This window comes from Petaurus breviceps, unplaced genomic scaffold (genome assembly GCF_028583685.1).
Source record: "Petaurus breviceps papuanus isolate PSGF00001 unplaced genomic scaffold, PetGlider_PUasm1.0 115, whole genome shotgun sequence".
NCBI lineage: Eukaryota > Metazoa > Chordata > Mammalia > Diprotodontia > Petauridae > Petaurus > Petaurus breviceps.
In genome coordinates, this window is record NW_027185612.1 from 9330400 (window position 1) to 9349115 (window position 18716).

An 18716-nucleotide genomic window follows, 5' to 3' on the forward strand; every position below is an offset into this window, starting at 1 on the left:
CTATTTTACAGATGAGGAAACTGAGGCAAACAGAGCTTAAGTGATTTGCCCAGGGTCACACCACTAGTAAGTGTCTGAGGCTGGATTTGAACTCAGATTTCCCTGACTCTGGGCCCAGCACTCTATCCATTGTGTCACCTACTGCCTTTAGTTCAGGAAGGTTCTGCTAAAACACAGAATTTTAGTTGGAATTTAAAAGAAATAAGGGAGGTCAATAGTTGGATCAGGGGAGGTAGAATGTTCCAGGCATGTTGAACAGCCAGAGAGGATGGAATGCCTGGAGCAGAGAGGAGTGTTTTATTCACAGAACAGCTGGGAGGCCAAGTGTCACTGAATTGAAGAATATGTGTCAGGGAGTAAGGTGTAAGAAGACTGGAAAGATAGGAGGAGGCTGGTTATAGAAGGCTTTGAATTCCAAACTCAGCATTTTTTTATTTGCCCCTGGATACAAAAGGGAGCTAACTGCAAATCTCTGTCACATACAGAATTTTTTAAAAGTATATGATAAATTTAACACCTCAGTTTCAATGTTGTCTGTTTTATCTGATCCTCTGAACTTTTTCTCTTCTCTTCTATGCAATTTAAATAATGACTCAATGATATTCTTTTCTTTTACTTCTTTTTTGGCATCCCCATCACCAGTCCTGATTTACCCCACCAATCCTCCACCCCAACCCCCAAAGTTCTCCCATGTAGCATATGTATTGGTCATATTTGAAAACAAGCATATCATTCTGCAAACCTAGTCTACTGCCTCTCAGTCAAGAGATGGGACACATGATTTACCATTAGTCTTCTAGAATCATGGTTGGTCACTATATAGATCATAGTTCTTAAGGGCTCTTAGGGCTGTTTTTCTTTACAATGCTGTAATCATCTCACAATTTTTTCTCTTTTTGCTCCCTTTACTCTGCATCAATTCTTATAAGTCTTCCCAGGTTTCTTTGAATCCATCTCTTAGAACAAAAGTGTCAAACTCATAGACTATTGGCCCCATAAATCCAAGCACAATCCAAACCAGATTAAAACACAATTGATAAAAGTTTTTTAAAGTAAAACATAGATAATATTAATTTGTGTTTTTCTAAGTCAATATGTGGCCTAGAGGGACCCCTTTCTATTTAAGTTTGACACCACTGCCTTAGAGCAAAATAATATTCATTATATTGATATAAAACAATTTGTCAAGTCATTGCCCAATTAATGGCCACTCCCATAGTTTCTAGTACTTTTCAATAAGAGAAATAAGAATGCTAGGTGGTGCAGTGGATAGAATACCAGACCTTTATCTTTGCTGAGAAAATCCCAATGGGGTTATGAAGAGTCAGACATGACTAAATACGACTGAACAATAATAGAACGCTATTGGTATTTTTGTATGTGTGGGTCCTTTCTCTCTCACTTTAATCTCTATCAAACTCCTAAAAAGAATAGTTTATATTCATCATCTTTACTTTCTCACCACCCACTTCCTTCTTAACTGTTTGCAATCTGATTTCCATCCCCATAAGTGGTCCTTTCCAAAAGTCTGTGTGCCAACACTCAGATATAGCCATTTTGTTATGAGTATGAGCTAGCAGCAATGGAAGCTGTCCATCTACAATTAATTTTGTAGAATGTGAAGCTACCTTTAAGTGGCTAGGCATAAAAACACACACCAGAAAAACTGAATGCTGCCAAACTTTGTGCGCTAAGTGGAAACCAGACAGCTATGTGTCAATATCATACTTTTTAACCTGATCCGTTGAGCACCTGTGGCATGGGCCACACTGGGCTTGGAACTGGAGGCTCTCAATTCAAATCTGGCTTTTAGCACTTATTACCGGTAAGAGATTAGACAAGTAATACCTCTCTGTTTCAGAATCTTCATGTATAAAATGAAAGGGTTCCAGATGTAAATCCTCTCATCTAAATGCTAATTCCAAGATGAATCCTTCCCTGGACACATCCAATCCTGGCCTGGAAAGAAGTTTCTCCATCATCAACCTTCTCATAGCATTTTGACTAGCTTTCTCCTTTGCACCTATTTGTGTACATATCTTTCTCCCCTTTTAGAACATAAGTTCCTAAAGGGCAATATCTGTGCTGTATCTATATTTATATCATACATAACACACAATGCCTGACATATAGTTGGTTCTCAATAAGTTTGTTTGAGTTTAATTAATTTGAGTATTTGTCAACAGATTTCTGATACAGAGCCAACTAGCCTTACTGCCCTGTTGATATTTTCTTGGTCAGAATTTTATGTCCTTAAATCTCAATAGTCCTGAATACTTAGACTATCAGCTTTTAAAAAAGTGGGGTTTACTTAAGTCAATTCCTCCCAATACTTACCTACATAGATTTCTACACTCGGGAAATATTTTTTTAAAAAGGCTTACACAACAATCCAAACATATATTCTCATACACACACACATACCTATATATGTGTATGTATGTATATATGTATATAAATGTATATGTATATATGTATACTCCACATATACCCAAATATATATACAAATATACATACATATCCAAATACATACTGTATAATATTCATTATCTTTAGCCATAAGCTACAAGAAAAATAAGAACCAGCAAGTAAGAGCCAAGATCATATGTTAAATTTGTTTATTGTTAATGTATGACACAAACCAAATATAACTTTTTATGTTATTAATAGTTTTTCATAATGAATCCAAGTAAATTCTTTGTTATCAGTCAAATGTTAGGTACTCACTTAGCAATTAAATGTTTGGTAGCTTTTATTTTTCATTTTTAAAAGTATTTCTGAAAGTGTCATTTCTTCCAGTGTTAGACAAAAAGGACTGGAGAAGGAAAGATTTAGAGATACATTTACGAAAGCCCACATAAAGCCCTTTTCTAAGACTGGTTTTTAAACAGACTCCCCTCATAAAGGAAACAAAGGGGAATAATCCACTTTATCTCCTATAAGAAGATGTATGGGCATTGGATGAGAAATATGTGGGGAGGTGATTAAAACAAATTTAAGGAGCATTTGGGAAAGTGACAGAATTATTGTCTAACAGTATATGTACAATATTTAATCATGTCTTAAATGCAGAAAATATATCAGAAAGAAAACAAGATAACTGTTAAACAATGAATAAAACAGAGGAGTTGGTCAAAAATACCTTTGAAGCCTACTGGTATAATTTTTTTAATGTATTCATGAATTTTATTTTGACACAATGGAGACTTCCCAACAAACATCTTATTGATCTGATTTACATGAATTATTTCTACTAATGCTTTTCACTTTTAGTTAAAGGAGATTTTGAAATATAGTGTACAAAGTATCTATCAGTATAAGCTATATCCTCCTTAAGGCATATAAACGATTAAAACATGGTTTTTGGTCAGAATTTATTATTTCTTAGAAAACTATACCCAAAAAAAGTCTACTATGCATTAATTTTAGAAAAACTTGGGCATATGTATACATTGGTAGGAAATTATATTTCAAACTTACTATGGTAATTTACCAATCAATTAAACAAATTACAGTGATATAACTAAAAGGTCTAATCTGAAAGTTTTAAAAAACTTGGGGCCTTCAAAATCTTCAGTCTAAACATGTCTTAAGTATCCAAATCAGTTAAAAATAACATGTTTAAGGAGTTTTTGACAGATATTTAAAAACAAGGTTTCTTTGTATTTTTAGTGAACTCTAACATCACAACTATTATTCATTTCATCTGGAAGAATATACATATGATTAACATTTTCTCACAACTTAAAATTATCAATGATATATTCAGTGTACTGAAAATATTAAACTGAGGGTCTCAATGTTCCTGAAACTAACACATACTTGCATAATTTCACTTTACTCTTTTGTGTGAAAAATCTAATATATTCATAAAACATGTTTTTTCTTCCTAAAAAAGTAAAACTAGATATGATAGTCACCAAGTAAAATAACTCAAAAATTATACTGTATAATTTTAGTAATATACCATTCATTAGTTATTGGTGTATTTTTAAAATAAACATAGAATACTTCGACTTTTGAAGCAAAAATGTCTCTGCTTTAAACTATTTGCCCCATTAAAATATAACAAGTTCCTTTCAGTACTGTTTACAATTTTAAGTTATTATTTTAAAAGGAAAAAAGGGAAGATTGATATTATTTTCCTCACTACACCTCACATTAGGTACTAGCCATATTTCAATCTAAACAATATAGTGCTGCTAGTTGATTTCACAGAGGCAAATGACACTACCCTGATGACCAGGATTTATTGGGAAGAAGCAATGAAATAAAGACAGAACAATTCTATAGCTTTATGTTCAGTTGTTAAATATATACTCTACCCCCTGCCCTGGAGACATCATAGCTAGATGATCAAAAATCTTTAATTATAGTTAAGTACAATATCCACAACTGCCTACATTTTATCTTCTTAAATTCAAATACTCAATTCTAAAGGGTTAATATGTGAATTACTTGATAACTTTCTCTGGTTTGCCTTTCCCATAATGCTAAAACCCAGGGTTTTTTTTTTCTTTTAGCCTAGAACCTTGCTTTTCTAATACTGTGAAAAGCCTCTATGAATCTGTTTAACGTATTTATTTCTTTTCATCTATTCAGTGCCATTGGGCATAACATGTAATGCAATGCATGTTGATATTTTGCAAAGCACCACATGACTCACTGTACTCTAATGCACTCTATTAATCCTGTTTGGACAGCTGGGTCTGGGCATTTGTTAGCTGCATTTTAATTGTCCTATCTTTCTTTTCCTTTCTTCTGTTTTATTCTTTTATTTATCTCTATGGCAAACTATTCAGGAATTTCATTTGTTGGTCTTCAAAAAGTGAGTTTTGCCATTAATTTGTTTTCTTTGTATTAGCAACGGCGCACAGCGTGTGCACTTTTTTTCCATAGAATCAGTTCATATTATTACCAACAGTTAATCTTAAATTACAGTGCATAAATGAATTATACAAGTGTTAAAATGGCATGGTGTCTTCAATGCCACAAAAGTTATTTGTGAAATGTCATAATACAAATAGTCAAATTTGGTTTCAAATCACTAAACTGTATATATTCCACATTTTAGAGATAAGCACACCACAGGCAGATGTCAAAACAATGACATACCCTATACTTAAAAGCCAAGGTAATAGAAAAAAAGAGAAAAAAGAAAGCCATATTAGCATTTAGAATAGTTCTTTGTCATGTTTATACAAAGTTTTAACTTTTATTGAAAGATGAAATTATGCATAAAAATTGTGAGCAAAACTACAAAGCTTGCAATTGCACAAGCTACATTTTTCCCCCTGAGGAGTTTTGCATAAATAATGGAAGTTCTATAAAAGCTGAAACTAAGGCAACTTAATATTGTTAGCAGTTTTTAAATGATCAATTCACCTTTGTCAACTAATGGTATTTCCATAAGCTAAGGTATAGGTTTTTAGAATTTACTATAATTTAACTAAAGAGAAATTTTATGTAGAAATAACATTTCTTGAAAGACTTGGGAAGGAAACATTCCATTATATTGCTTTGTAAAAGACAAGCTGATTAAAAACAAGACTTGCTCAAATATGTGTGCAAAAAGGAAAATTTTTCTTTAATTAAAAATATTATTGAAAACCTCTGTAAATCCAAAAATTAAGACCACTAATGATGTGCAAATCTCTGACCATCATGGTAAAATACACCATTAATCAATATCTACTTATTCACTTCCCTAATTTTTAATGTTTTCTGGATTTAGCTTAAATATTACTTTTGAACATTCTTTTGTCACATACTTTTAAATTATTTCTATTATATTATTTTCCCACTAAGGAATCTTTAAGTCTGTTTGTTCACCAGAGGACTTAAAAAGTGATATGGTCATGTGAAAACATTCATATAATTTGATGAGGTGATGCTACTATATGAAAAATGTTTGATCTTTACTTTAGAAAGCTGCTGGATTTGTCCCTATTATTTTCAGATCCCTGCAAGTTAAATTACGTGAATATTAAATAAATAAAGATGTGTTTCAGAAGGTGATCACATTCCTAAGAGAAAAATTTCTAATTAAAGATCACACATGAAAGTGTTAACCAAAGCTCTCAAAAGTAGAATGAACTTTCTGCTCAATTTTTCAGTTAAACTTACCCAAGGTTCTTGACATCACAGGTAGTGCAGAACTCAAGACCAAGATTGAAACACAATTTCCAATTATCTGTTTTCAAGAAAGAAAAAAAAAAGTTGATCGTTAAATAGTAGATGGAAGAAAAAATTCATTAGTTAAAATTCTAGAAAACCTTTAATCCCACATTTTATATTTTATTTGCTTATTAATGAAATTTTATAATTCTCCATATAGAATAGAAAAGCCAGTAAGAAACCCTTTTTCTGAGCATACATTTAACATTACATCCTGAATTCCTAAAAGATACTTAAAGGCATCATTTAATCTCATCACTTAAGAGATAACAGAATATGATTTATGGAAGTGAGTACTGACTGTGAACTATAGTTAATTTTTTTAAAAAAATTATTTTTTTAAATATTCACTTACCTATACCAAAAAAAATCAAAATAGCACCAACTTTTCTAAATTAATTTCCACTAACTTTCTCATTTCTTTAGTACTAACTTAAAAACAAATAATCAAAGACACAAACCTATCTACATTCTAGGAACTAAGTCCCTATTTATACCAATCTTATTGTTATTATCTTAAATTTTGAAATAAAGCATATTATTAAAACAAATTTTACATTAAAATAAAAATAATATTATTATTTTCTAGCAGTTAAACAAGATATTACACATTTCTTAACATAAATTTAGCTTGTCTTAAAAAAAAATTCTAGCAAACTAAAAGCAATCACTTTAGGCTTTCTCCGGAACCCTTTCCAATAATCAAATGAAAACAATGAATATAGAACAGAAAAAAAACCTGAGTTATAATGTTCATTTTTCTTCTTAATTTGTGGTACTACTTTAACAAAATATTTGGACATTTTGTTTGAATCACTATATATAAGATTTTGTTTTTTGAAACCAGTGTCAAATTGTGGAAAGTCAAATTAACTTCAGGTTGCAAAATGTAACTGAACAGAACCCTTTAGTCCTATTTTAATTATTCAAATTTGAAATGCTTTGTCTCTACTACTTGTAGCAACTAAGTTCTTCAGATTTCAAACAAGTTCCTGAAGTACAGTTAGCACAATCAAAGTTACTCATTAGCAATACGTTTTCATTGGGGGGGAGGAAAGTCCTTTCACTGGCTTTTCTATAGCTGGTTAACAAGCCCTGCTATTTCAGGCGTTTTACAAGTGAATGGATGCCATCCAAACTAAACAGAGCACATCCTTTTTCCCACTCATTCAGCATTTTGAAAATCTTCCAGTTTGTGTTTGCGCAGCTTACAAACAAATACTGATCTCAGTAAATGAGCCATTCAGGGCAATTACTAAATAAAACAGTCAGTATGTCTTGGGTGGCCAAAGGGTGGGCATCAGCACCTAAGTCTCTACCTTACCTTGGTCATCGTCGTGTCGTCCTTCCTGGGAGTAAAGCTCCCAAAAAAGCGCAGGCTGTAGAAGCCGACAACGGAGGACACCATAAGGTAACTGTGAGAATCAAGGAGAAAAGCTCTCCAAAGGAATGCAAGTTTCACTTCGGTTCTCAGCAGTCTCCGAAAAGCCTTAAGAACCAAAGGAAAAACAAAACAAAACAAAACAAAAAAACACTTCGAGTGCTTGAGAAGGACTGACCTGGTCTTTTCTCTCCCTTCCCAGGAAAGTGTCTTAGTAAACTACCAGTGTCCAAGAAAACTAGACAGAATAATTGTTAACAGACAGAATTCCTACTTTTAAAAAGGATACAAAATCAAAATTATTTCAAGAGCTGCTCCCACAAAACCAAAAGTAGAAAGGGAAGCATTTCCTATGCCAGATCCCTAGAAAGAAAAACATTTTTTAAAACCTTTCAAAATTTCAATGGTACAGACATTTGGTTTTCATAAATTTAATAACTTTGATACATGTAAGACTTTCAAAAAATGACAACTACTTACTTTGGAATATATAGGCTTTCAAGGGCAAATAAAACATGACATTTAGAATGTGCCTTCTCTGACTCCTTAAGATTTTGAATTACTTCATAATACTTTTGACATATCATATGTAATTCATTTACTTACCATAAGTTGTTCACATAAGGTGTTCACAGTATTAACATATTTGTAAGAGAGAAAAGGTTGTGTTGCTATTCTAGAAGAAACTGGGGTTGGGGGGAGAAATCACTGAGGGGAAAAATTACTAAAAACCAGAATAATCTCATGAAAATAAAATGTATGGTCACCCTGATGCTGAAATGTATCACACCAATAATGTCATTTAAAAATGAGAAGCACCCTGTAAAGTTTTTGTGACAAAAACAAAAAATCCAAAAGTGAATGGGTATGTCCAATTCCTGTTCTTGTACTTTAAAGAAGGAAACAATATGCTATTGCCCAAAGCTTTCTTGGGACACAGATTAAACGTTAATAAAAAAAGATACATCTGCCTGCCCCTAGTTATTTATAATATGAATACCTCAAAGCCTCAGTCTTAATCTAGAGTTTTAAAGAGAGGCTTTGGGCCATGACTAAAAAAAGCAGGAAAACAAGGTCAATAACATAAATAATATGGTGGTCAATCAAAAGAAATTGCAAAAAAAAAAAAAAAGGCAAATTGCAAAAAAATATGCAAAAAACGGGCAAAACCAATTCAATTTGTCAAACATGAGAAACTTTTACAGCTAACAAAAAAAACTGTACATGAAAATTTCTATACTAAGGAACTGATTAACCTACTCGTGATATAAATAGTAGCTATTAAAAATAGCTCATGGTCTTTTTTATTATTATAAGGTATTGGGTTTTTTTTAAAGCCTAGTAATGAAATTTGAAAGTATAGCAATTCTGAGTAATGAATAAAACAGAGTCTTCAAAAAAAATCTAATGCAACAATCATACATGGGAGAGGGAAAAGGGGACAAAAGGAGTTTGCATCATATCAGACATCTTAATTTAGGATAATAGGATAAAATATTTAAATGTCATATAGGCAATCAAATATAAATTTAAAACTAATACATAAGTTGTATTTGTACACAAATACAAAAGTCAGATTTAGTTAAAAAGCAAGGAGTAATAACCATGGAAGGACCAGGAATCCATCTCCTTTAATCAATCCAGGGAGGAGGAAAAGGAATTTTGGGAACTATTTTAATGATGGGGGGAAAACAGCTTAGTTGGCTGGGAAAGGGAACATTTCAGAATTCCCACAGCACAAGTTGGACAATGTCCCTCCCCTGCTCAAGAAGCTTCAGTGGCTTCCTATTGCCTCTAAAATAAAATACAAATCTGGATTTGGCATAGAAAGCTCTTTTTACACTCTGATTCTGATTTGCTCCTGCAGATTGATTTTCCATTACAACTCCTAACATAGTGGGTGCCCTTACACAGCATTCCATGTCCCACCTTTGGACCAGCTATCCCCCTTCATCTTGGCCTGTTTTCCCTTTATTCTACAGCTTTTTTTTTTTTGAGGAGGAAGGTAGGGCATTTGGGGTTAAGTGACTTGCCCAAGGTCACATAGCGAGTTTTTTGTGCTAAGTGTCTGAGGCCAGATATGAACTCAGGTCCTCCTAACTCCAGGGCCAGTGCTCTATTCACTGCACCACCTAGCCACTCCTCTACAGCTTCTTAATGTTCCTAGTTCCCTTCAAAGTGCAGCCTCCTACATGAGGACCTTCCAGATTTCCTCTATGGTTGTTAAAGACCTTCCACTCTGACGCTCTGGATTTACTGTTTACACATTTTCTTGTTACTTACCTATATGCATATTATCATGCCTAACTCTCCCCACCCAGAACATAAGGTCCTTAAAAGCAGGAAGTGTGCTTGATGTTTGTCCTTGTGTTCTCAGCATCTAGTTCAGTGCCAGACACAAAGTAGGAACTAGATGAATTCTTACTGAGCTGAATTAAATACGGTGAAGCCAATGATTCATTGGATCCATGACCTTACTGATTTGAGTACTTTCTCAAATGCTACAGACGCTAAGCATCTATACTTTGCATGTAGCCCAAATGCTGGGGGCCTTCTTCTAAGCCTTTTAATGTTATGTAGGGTATCAGTGCAGTCTCCAGATTGATCCATCTATAATCCTTCATGGTTTTACATCTTTGTGGTATTTTTTTTATGGCACAGTTTGTATACCTCATTGGTAATGTGCTAAAGATTATTTATACGTATTACACATCTCAAAATTGACCTACAATTTTAGCTCTTTGTAGACTGATATTCTCTGATTTGCAGTCTAGAACATTAGTAGAAAAACTAGTACTTAGAAAATTGCTTTTTGTTTTATGGAGAATTCTAAAGTTATTTTTTAAAAGTGAGGAATGAATTTCCCAAATACTAGATAGCTCTCTTCCTCCTACTTAATTCTAGATCCAACTCAATATTCACCTATAATGTCCATCCAAGGCAGAGATATTGATGCATCAGCTCAATCTCTCCATTCAGCAAGCATTCATTGAGCACATACTATGTATGTGATACTTAATTGGCTACTATGGAGCTGCCTCTCTCTAAGTGCCTGGGAGAAATGAAACAGTCTAGGATACTCTAAACAGGTTAAGAATCTAAACTCTATACTATGCAGCAGAAAGCTGCTATAAAAAAGAGGACAAGAGTCACAGAGATGGAAAACTTTTAACAACTAAATTTGTTTTAATAAATATTTATTGGGAACTTACTATACATGAAGCATAGTGATAAGTATTAGGGAATAAAAAAATAGTCTCAAGAAGCTTACATGTTCAAGAAAGGCTCTGGTAGTGGAAATTATAAGTAACTGGAAGGCAGGATGGTGTAATCAAAAGAATTCTAGAGTAAAAGGACAAGAGTTCAAGTCTCACCACAGACACTTACAACTTCTGTGTCTCTGGGTAAGTCAATTAACCTCCCAAGGTATCAGTTTCTTCATCCATACAATGAAAGGGTTAATGTAGATAAAGTCTAAGGTCTCTTCCAGTTTCATACACTTTGCTCCTAATGTGGGTTAGGAATTTCACAAAAGTGACCTCTGCCTTTAAGCTATAACAGTAGGATTACAAGTGGAGGAGATGAAGAGGTGGCAGGATTTCAAAGTTCAAAGACTAAGATGAGTAAAAAGTACTCAGTGATTCCTGCTTAAAGCAGACACTGATCACAAGTTTAATGATACTGTATTGCAAAAACACAATACACAATTCTCTTACCTGACTCTGATAACTAGGGGTATTAATCATTATATAACCATTACAACTTCTCTACAAATATGAAACTCTGTGGTGACTTTTATCTAGACACAAATATGTGTGTGTGTTTTGTGGTATCTTCTATATCTTGCACAAAATCTTAATACTTAATGGCCTAATTGTGGTATGATCTTAAAGGCTATAGAAGTACTGGCCAAGCTCTAGAAGGGACTACCATGTTGGAAAGGCTTCAAAGTATGATCCCAGCAACAGACTTAGTTTGTTTTCCAAGAACCAGCCTAGTTAAATAGAAAGGGATTCATCACAAGTAGTCTAGTCACCCTATGATGAATTCTTTGACCATGACAAAACAAAATGAAACAAAATTAAAATGGTATATGGTCTTATAGCCTTTCCACTTGTACAGTGATGGTAGCAGAGTGGAAGAAAGGGGGTTAGAAAAGCTAATCACAGTTTTTAGGTCATCTATAAACTTTAGCTTAGCTATTGATACTCTGAATGTGAGATCCTTTTCCAATGACCAACAGTCAATACTACTATTGGAACTAAATTTTATCAATTCTGATATTCTTTCTATAAACAAAGCCAGAAGAAAACAGGAAGTTAGGGTTAAACAGAAGGATGAATAAAAGGTTCTTCCTTTGCAGAGGTAAATAAAGAAACTGGCAAAGTTAGTTTTGTCATGTACTCATATTTCATGGGGCATTTGATCAACTTTACTACAGCGCTCATGATAATTATTTGTAAAAAGAGGGGCAGCTAGGTGACACAGTGAATAGAGCACCAGTCCTGGAGTCAAGGAGGACCTGAGCTCAAATCCAGCCTCAGACACTTAACACTTACTAGCCATGTGACCTTGGGCAAATCATTTAACCTCAATTGTACTGCCCTCACCCCTCAAAAAAAATATTTGTAAAAAGATCACCATGAAAAGAATCTGTTGCAGAGGATAAAGAGGTAGAGAAATTATACAAAGAACTCAATAAGACCTTTCAAATTAACTCAACTTATATTTTGTTCCTTGGTGAATTCAATGCAAAGGTAAGAATAGGTGATAACTGCAAATATATATATATATATATATACACACACACACACATATACGTTGATACATATATACACACATGTACACACAAATATATACATACATACACACAAACAATGAAGTTTGGAAAAAAGAATGAGACATCAACTATCCAGTGTCTTAAGCCTATAGAGGCAGTTGGATAGAGCAGTGGGTAAAGTGCTGGACCTGCAGTGAGAAAAACCAAAGTCCAAGTCTAGCCTAAGACATTTACTAGCTATTGGATCCTGGGCAGGTCATTTAACCTGTCTGCCTTAGTTTCCTCATCTCTAAAATGGGGGTAATAATAGCACCTACTTCCCAAGATTGTTTTGAGGATAAAAATAATATTTATAAAACACTTTGAGAACCTTAAAACATCATATATCCTCTATTGTTGTTATTATTATAATTTTAATTATTACATACTGTGAATTTAAAAAGAACCAAAAGGTACTAGACATTTAAGTACAAAATAATATTTTAAAATGAAACAGATTACATATTAATGGAAAGGAAATGATTCATTATTGATGTGGATCTCATTACTGAATCAATTAACTGTGTAGTCAGAGTACAATTGGCTAGAACCAAGATTAAAATAAATGTAAAGCTAGAAAAATAAAAATGAGGAAAACATATGACCTGCTATTGAAACAACTCACTTCTGACCTATTAAAACAAGTTATTGAAAATAAAAATTGATCAAATAAATGGGAGAAAGGCTACAAATGTGGACTATACTAAATTCATACAGGTTTAATTAATAAAATATCAATTGCCACCATAAATAGTCCAAAAGAACCCAAAAATGTCTTAGTCAGAAAATACTTGACATATTTGACAAGCAAAGGGAGAAGCTAAAAGCAAAACTTTAGAGTACACATTATTTGTAAAATCTTATAGAGAATGATCATTAAAGATCATCTTGCTGCAGTTGTAAGTATGAAACAATCTCCAGGATGGGGAACCTGTGACCTTGAGGCCACATGTAGCCCTCTAAGTCCTCAAGTGCAGCCCTTTGACTGAATCCAAATTTCAGAGAACAAATGCCCTTAATAGAAGAATCTGTTTTGTAAAAACTGGACTCAGTCAAAAGGCCATACCCAAGGACCTAGAGGTCCACATGTGGTCTCAAGGCTGCAGATTCCCTAGGCCTGCCCAATCTCTTAGAAATTAAAGTATCACAAAGAGCAATAGAGTGGTACATTTTTGGGTGTAAACAAAAAAACTAGAAAGAAGTGGAGTAAAGAAAGTCATCAGGGAAATGAAAGAAGATGGATGATGAGACAGTCTCATAGAAAAGGCAAAGGATAACAAGTAGATAGCCTAATGCTCCAGGGGTATTCTCACAGCATCAGGAAAAAAGGAAGGAAGGCCCCCAGCACACTCGGTAAAACTTATGGGAGGACATGGATAACAGTAGCACAGGATGGACAGGTGTAGATTATTACCTAGATCCTTAGAGAGAATATTAAAATCATTGAGATCATAGGTCCATTAAAATATCTTCTAAAAGGAGAAGATATTCAAATAAGCTACATGTTTGAATATATTAAAACTGTTTTTATTTAAGCTCCCACAGAAAAGTTACTCCCTAAAAATAAAAAGGTACATTCCATTTCCTGCAACAAGCATGTATTCCTATTCAGTTTAATAAAACATGAGACTGAATTATTCTTAGGCATGCCTCCCTTTAAGCTCAGTATCAGCATTTTATGAAAACGTAATGCATTTGATTAACTGCATTTATTTCAACATTTTGTAAGATTGGTATTTTCTTAAAGAAAAAAACTGACATTTTTTTAATGTTAAAATAACTTCTAGACTTTGTATCTAAATTTAAGTCATATATCTGAATAAAAATGTTACCTACCATTCCAATAAAAACTGGGAAAGGGTGATGATAATCATAAACAGCCAATGAAAGTATTTTTTTGCACAAAGAAAATGATATTATTATTCTCAATATATTATATAAAATGCTAAATAAATGAAAGTTTTTAGTTTTTACTCTTTGAAATACTCCAAGGACAAACATAAGAACATCTATAAAAGAAAATGTCAGTGAAGTTTTACTTTACCCTCGATCCCTTTGGCATTGCTGTTTCATCAACCAAGAGGCAAAGAATGTTGCAGGCAACCAGCAGGACTGAAATGGACTGGAAAGAACAAGAAAGATGGTAACTATAAGAGTGCACTATTCCAAAAAAAACCCTCACTTTTGTTTTAAGCAAGGCAGCTGGTTTTATGGAACTTTCTAACATACATAGAATAAAACTTTAGTTAAGCAATATATTAAGCAGAACACTTTGAGATAGTGGCAGATATATACAATATCCATTACAAATGAAGAAACTTGAAACTCCCAAAGGTCTGAATTCTACATTCAAATGCTGCTTAAGAAAAACCTTAACTTCTTTTTCTGGTGAAGGAAGGGTAAAAAATCTTATTTTGTAGATTCCATGAGGATATATCCTACATTGAGGGTTTCTGGGATATTGCTCTCAAAGGTTATTTTTTTTTTTTTGGCATGCTGAATAACCATAGATATATTCAAACTCTTAAAATGGGAAGCCACTTTGATTGACAAGAACGCTAGTTAACTACATTTTTACTTAAAAGCTAGTTACTACACATCATTTTAGAGTCAATCTGAAAATAAATAAGCAATGTTTTGCTTTTCCCAAACCATAGAGAAATTCTTACTGTTTCAATAAGAAGAAGGACCATCACAGCAGGATATACCAAATTCCTTTCCCATGCTGAAGCCTTTTTTCGTCTCTCTTTTCAAGAAAAAAATGAAAAGGAAACTTAATGATTCAATTTCAATGTTCCCTATAATATTTGCAGTTTAAAATTTTTACATATCATAAGTAAAGAAATTGTTTCAGTTTTCTTCCAGCCAAGTCATGGGCTAGAAACTAGAGACTTTTTTTCCTATTCAAATTTGACCCTATGATGACTGGTCTCTGAAGACATGTTTAAGTTTTTTCTTAAGTCATTATATTGGGATAGAAACATAATTATTTCCTTTAAAAACTACAATTCTAAAAGCTGTATAGTTCATGAGACTTGCTAGTCATCAGTAACTTTTCACATTTAGATTCACATAACTGACTCAGAGCTATTCTGCTTTTCTTCAACTAAAGAGGCTCATTCCTTTCTATGGAGTATTGCAAGCCAGTTTTTAGCCAATTGCAGGAGATCAGATAACTCAGACAGCATCTGAAAATATCTTTCCTTTACCAAAAAAAACTTAAGACACTGCACACTATAGCTTTTCAGTTGAATAAATTTTAATCTTACCTTACCTCACCTCATCAAATCCAGGCAAGAGCAATAATTAAGAAAATGCTCCATTACTACCACCCCCAAAAAGTATTTTATATCATAATTTTCACTAAAATAAACTCATGAATACAAGAGCTTTAATGAAAATCTTTTTTTCAGATACATTGATGGAAAGAAAATTTCTATGTTTCTTTATATATTTTTCTAAGTTATTGGGCAAATTATTGGACTATCTGTGGCTTTTAGAGGGAAAAAAGGGGTGAGAGTGCTTAACTGGTTGTGGATGAACATACATAATGAGGTAAATAAAAAGTCTCTCCTTTCTACTCCTCCCCACCAAGGAAAACCCCTCAACTAGGACTGTTCCACCAGAGAAAGGGACAACCACAACCCAAGTCTTCACCAAGAATTAAAGAAAAGTGACTTCCTTCATCTCTCTCCTCCTGCCAAGGAAATCACTTCAACTCAGTCAATAAACATTTATTAAGCACCTATTATGTGCCAGATGCTACTTTAAGTGGTTGAGGATATATTTTTTAAAAGGCAAAAAGACAGTTCCTTCCTCTAAGAAACTCACAATACAATAGAAGAAACAAGAAAACAGATATGTACAAGGAAGTTCCATGCAAGATGAATAGGAAATATTTAACAGGGGGGAAGACACTAGGATTCAGAGGGATTGGGAAAGGCTTTTCATAGGTGGGATTTTAGCTGGGACATAAGAGAAGCCAAGGACATCTGGATGTGACAAGGCAGCCATGGGAGTTTATTGAGTAGGGGGTGATGTGGTTGAACCTGTACTTTAGGAAAGTCCCTTTGTGACTGAATGGAGGATACAGTGGGGAAAGACTTGAGGCAAGCAGGCCCACCACCAGCAACCTAGTCCAGCACAACAGTCCATGAGGTCACAAGGACTTGCACAAGACTGATGGCAGTATTACAGTAGGGAATGTACTTGAGGGATGTTGTAAAGATAAAAAAAGATGTTGCTTTGGCAACAGTTTAGATATGGAAGGGAGGGATGACAGTATGGAGTTGAGGATGACTCCTAAGTTACCAGCCTGAAGGACTGGGGGGATGGTGTTGCCCTCTACAACAACAGGGAAGATAGGGGTAGAGAGGAAGGCAAAGTAAGAAAGATAATGAATTTAATTTATTAGACATATTTTATATTTATGAGTTTAAGATGTCTTCTGGACATTCAGATCAAAAAGTCTGAAAGGCAGCTGGAGATGAAGGATTGGAGGTCAGCAGAGAAGTAGGGGTAGGAAAGATAGATCTGCAAATCAGCAAAGAGATAGTAATTAAATCCATGGGAGCTGATGAGATCACCAAGTAAAGTAGTACAAAGGGAGAAGAGAAGAGGCACAGAACAGAACCCTAAGGGACACCTATGGTTAAAGAAAGTTATCTGGACAAGAATGTGGCAAAGGAGACTGAGGAGCAGTCCAATAGGTAGGAGGAGAATGAGCAGAAAGTGTTGTCAAAAAACCCTAGAGAGAAGAGAGTAGAAAGGAGGAGATTAACAGTGTCAAAGGCTGTATAGGGGTTGATGAGAACGAGGATTGAGAAAAGGCCACTGGAGTTGGCAATTAAGAGATCATTGGTAACTGTGGAGAGAGCAGTTTGTTTTTTTTTTTTTAAAGCAATTGGGGTTAAGTAACTTGCTCAAGGTTACACGGCCAGTTATTATTTCTGGGTGTGGTGCTGAGTATCTGAGCCCGGATTTGATCCAGGTCATCCCGACACTGGAGCCAGTGCTCTTACTCGCTGTGCTACCTGGCCGCCCCGAGAGAGCAGTTTTGATGTAATGATGAGGTTGGAAGCCTGGTTATAAGGGGTCAAGAAGAGAATAAGAGGTGAGAAAGTGGTGATGTCTATTGCAGACAGCCTATCCCCAAAAGGCAGAAAACATATAGATTAGTTAGTAAGGATGAAAGAATAAAGTGAGGTCTTTTTGAGGATAGGGAGACATGAGCATGTTAGTAGAAAGCAGGAAAGTAGCTAGTAGATGGTGAGAGAATGAAAATAAATAAAACAGCAGAGATCACAGAGGGGACAATTTGCTGGAGGAGATGGGATGGAATGGAATTTCTTGTGCAAATTGAGGGGTTTGTCTTGTGTAAGTGCAAGTAGAGGGTCATCTCTTTGTGTGAGACAGGGTGAAAGAGGAATAGAGCAGAAGGCATTCAAGTGACAGAAGATCACGAGGAGTAGAGAAGTAACTCTCCATGAAAGGCCCCAATTTTTCAGTAAAATATAAGACAAGGTTCTCAGTTGAGATGAGAGGGGAAGGGCAACCATGGGAAGTCCAAAGACAGATGAAAAAGGTTTGGAAGAGCCACTGTAGAGAGGGTGATAGTGTAGGGAAGTGTAGAAAGTAGGTGTAGAAGGATTGTCTAGCAGTGGTGAAAGCTCAGTTGAGATTTCATAACATAAATTTGTAGCAGTCAGAAAAGTTGCATGATTTTCTCCACCTTTGTTCATAATATTTGTAGGAACAAAAGCAACAAATGGTGAGAGTTATCCAAAGCTGAGGAATGGCAAGATGCAACCAGTGATGTGATAAAGGAGCCAGGGACTCAAAAGAGGACAATGTAGACTTGAATTGGTTCACAAAAGGGTCAAAATGAGGAAAAGAAGAGAGAGTAGTTAGTGCAAGGGTAATGGCCTGGGAGAGAATTGAAGTATCAAGGGATTAGAGATCTCAGTGTGGACAAAGTAGGGTTTGGTATGGGAAGGCAGAAGGAGAATGGAAAGCCAACAGATAAGGTCAGACATGGGGATTTCAGACTTCTTGAGCCTAAAGCTGAGGCATTTGTAGGTGATGGCGAGATTAGGTGAATAAGCATCTCTGTATGTGGCTGAAGTAGGATGTAGGTCATGGGAAGTGGGTAGAGGTTGAGGAACTGAGCAGTTAGGGTGTTTGAAGGTATTTCAATATATATGCATGTCCCTTAGTATTAGGGCAAAAGTAGAGGAGAAGAGAAAGACTGTGGTACAGGTACTGAACTCACTGAAAAAGGAAAGACTGTCCTAAAGATCTATAAACAATAACTACTAGGATTTTGAATTGGGTAGAAAA

The 18716-nt window shown here is 34.6% G+C and overlaps 1 protein-coding gene across 7 annotated transcripts in view; it reads right to left on the bottom strand.

The window, feature by feature from the left end:
* The window catches only part of LMBR1 (limb development membrane protein 1), a 194183-nt gene that overhangs the window by 21852 nt on the left and 153615 nt on the right, over positions 1 to 18716 (bottom strand). For 6 of the 7 annotated variants that reach the window (XM_069084508.1, XM_069084528.1, XM_069084518.1 and 3 more), the window contains 5 exons: positions 15047 to 15123; positions 14422 to 14499; positions 7848 to 7921; positions 7502 to 7592; positions 6127 to 6193 (listed from right to left, as the gene is read on the bottom strand). In XM_069084508.1, coding sequence (XP_068940609.1) covers positions 6127 to 6193; positions 7502 to 7592; positions 7848 to 7921; positions 14422 to 14499; positions 15047 to 15123 — 387 coding nt within the window. Of the gene's footprint in view, positions 1 to 6126; positions 6194 to 7501; positions 7667 to 7847; positions 7922 to 14421; positions 14500 to 15046; positions 15124 to 18716 lie in introns of all 7 variants that reach the window. The other variant, XM_069084512.1, reaches the window with a different exon arrangement.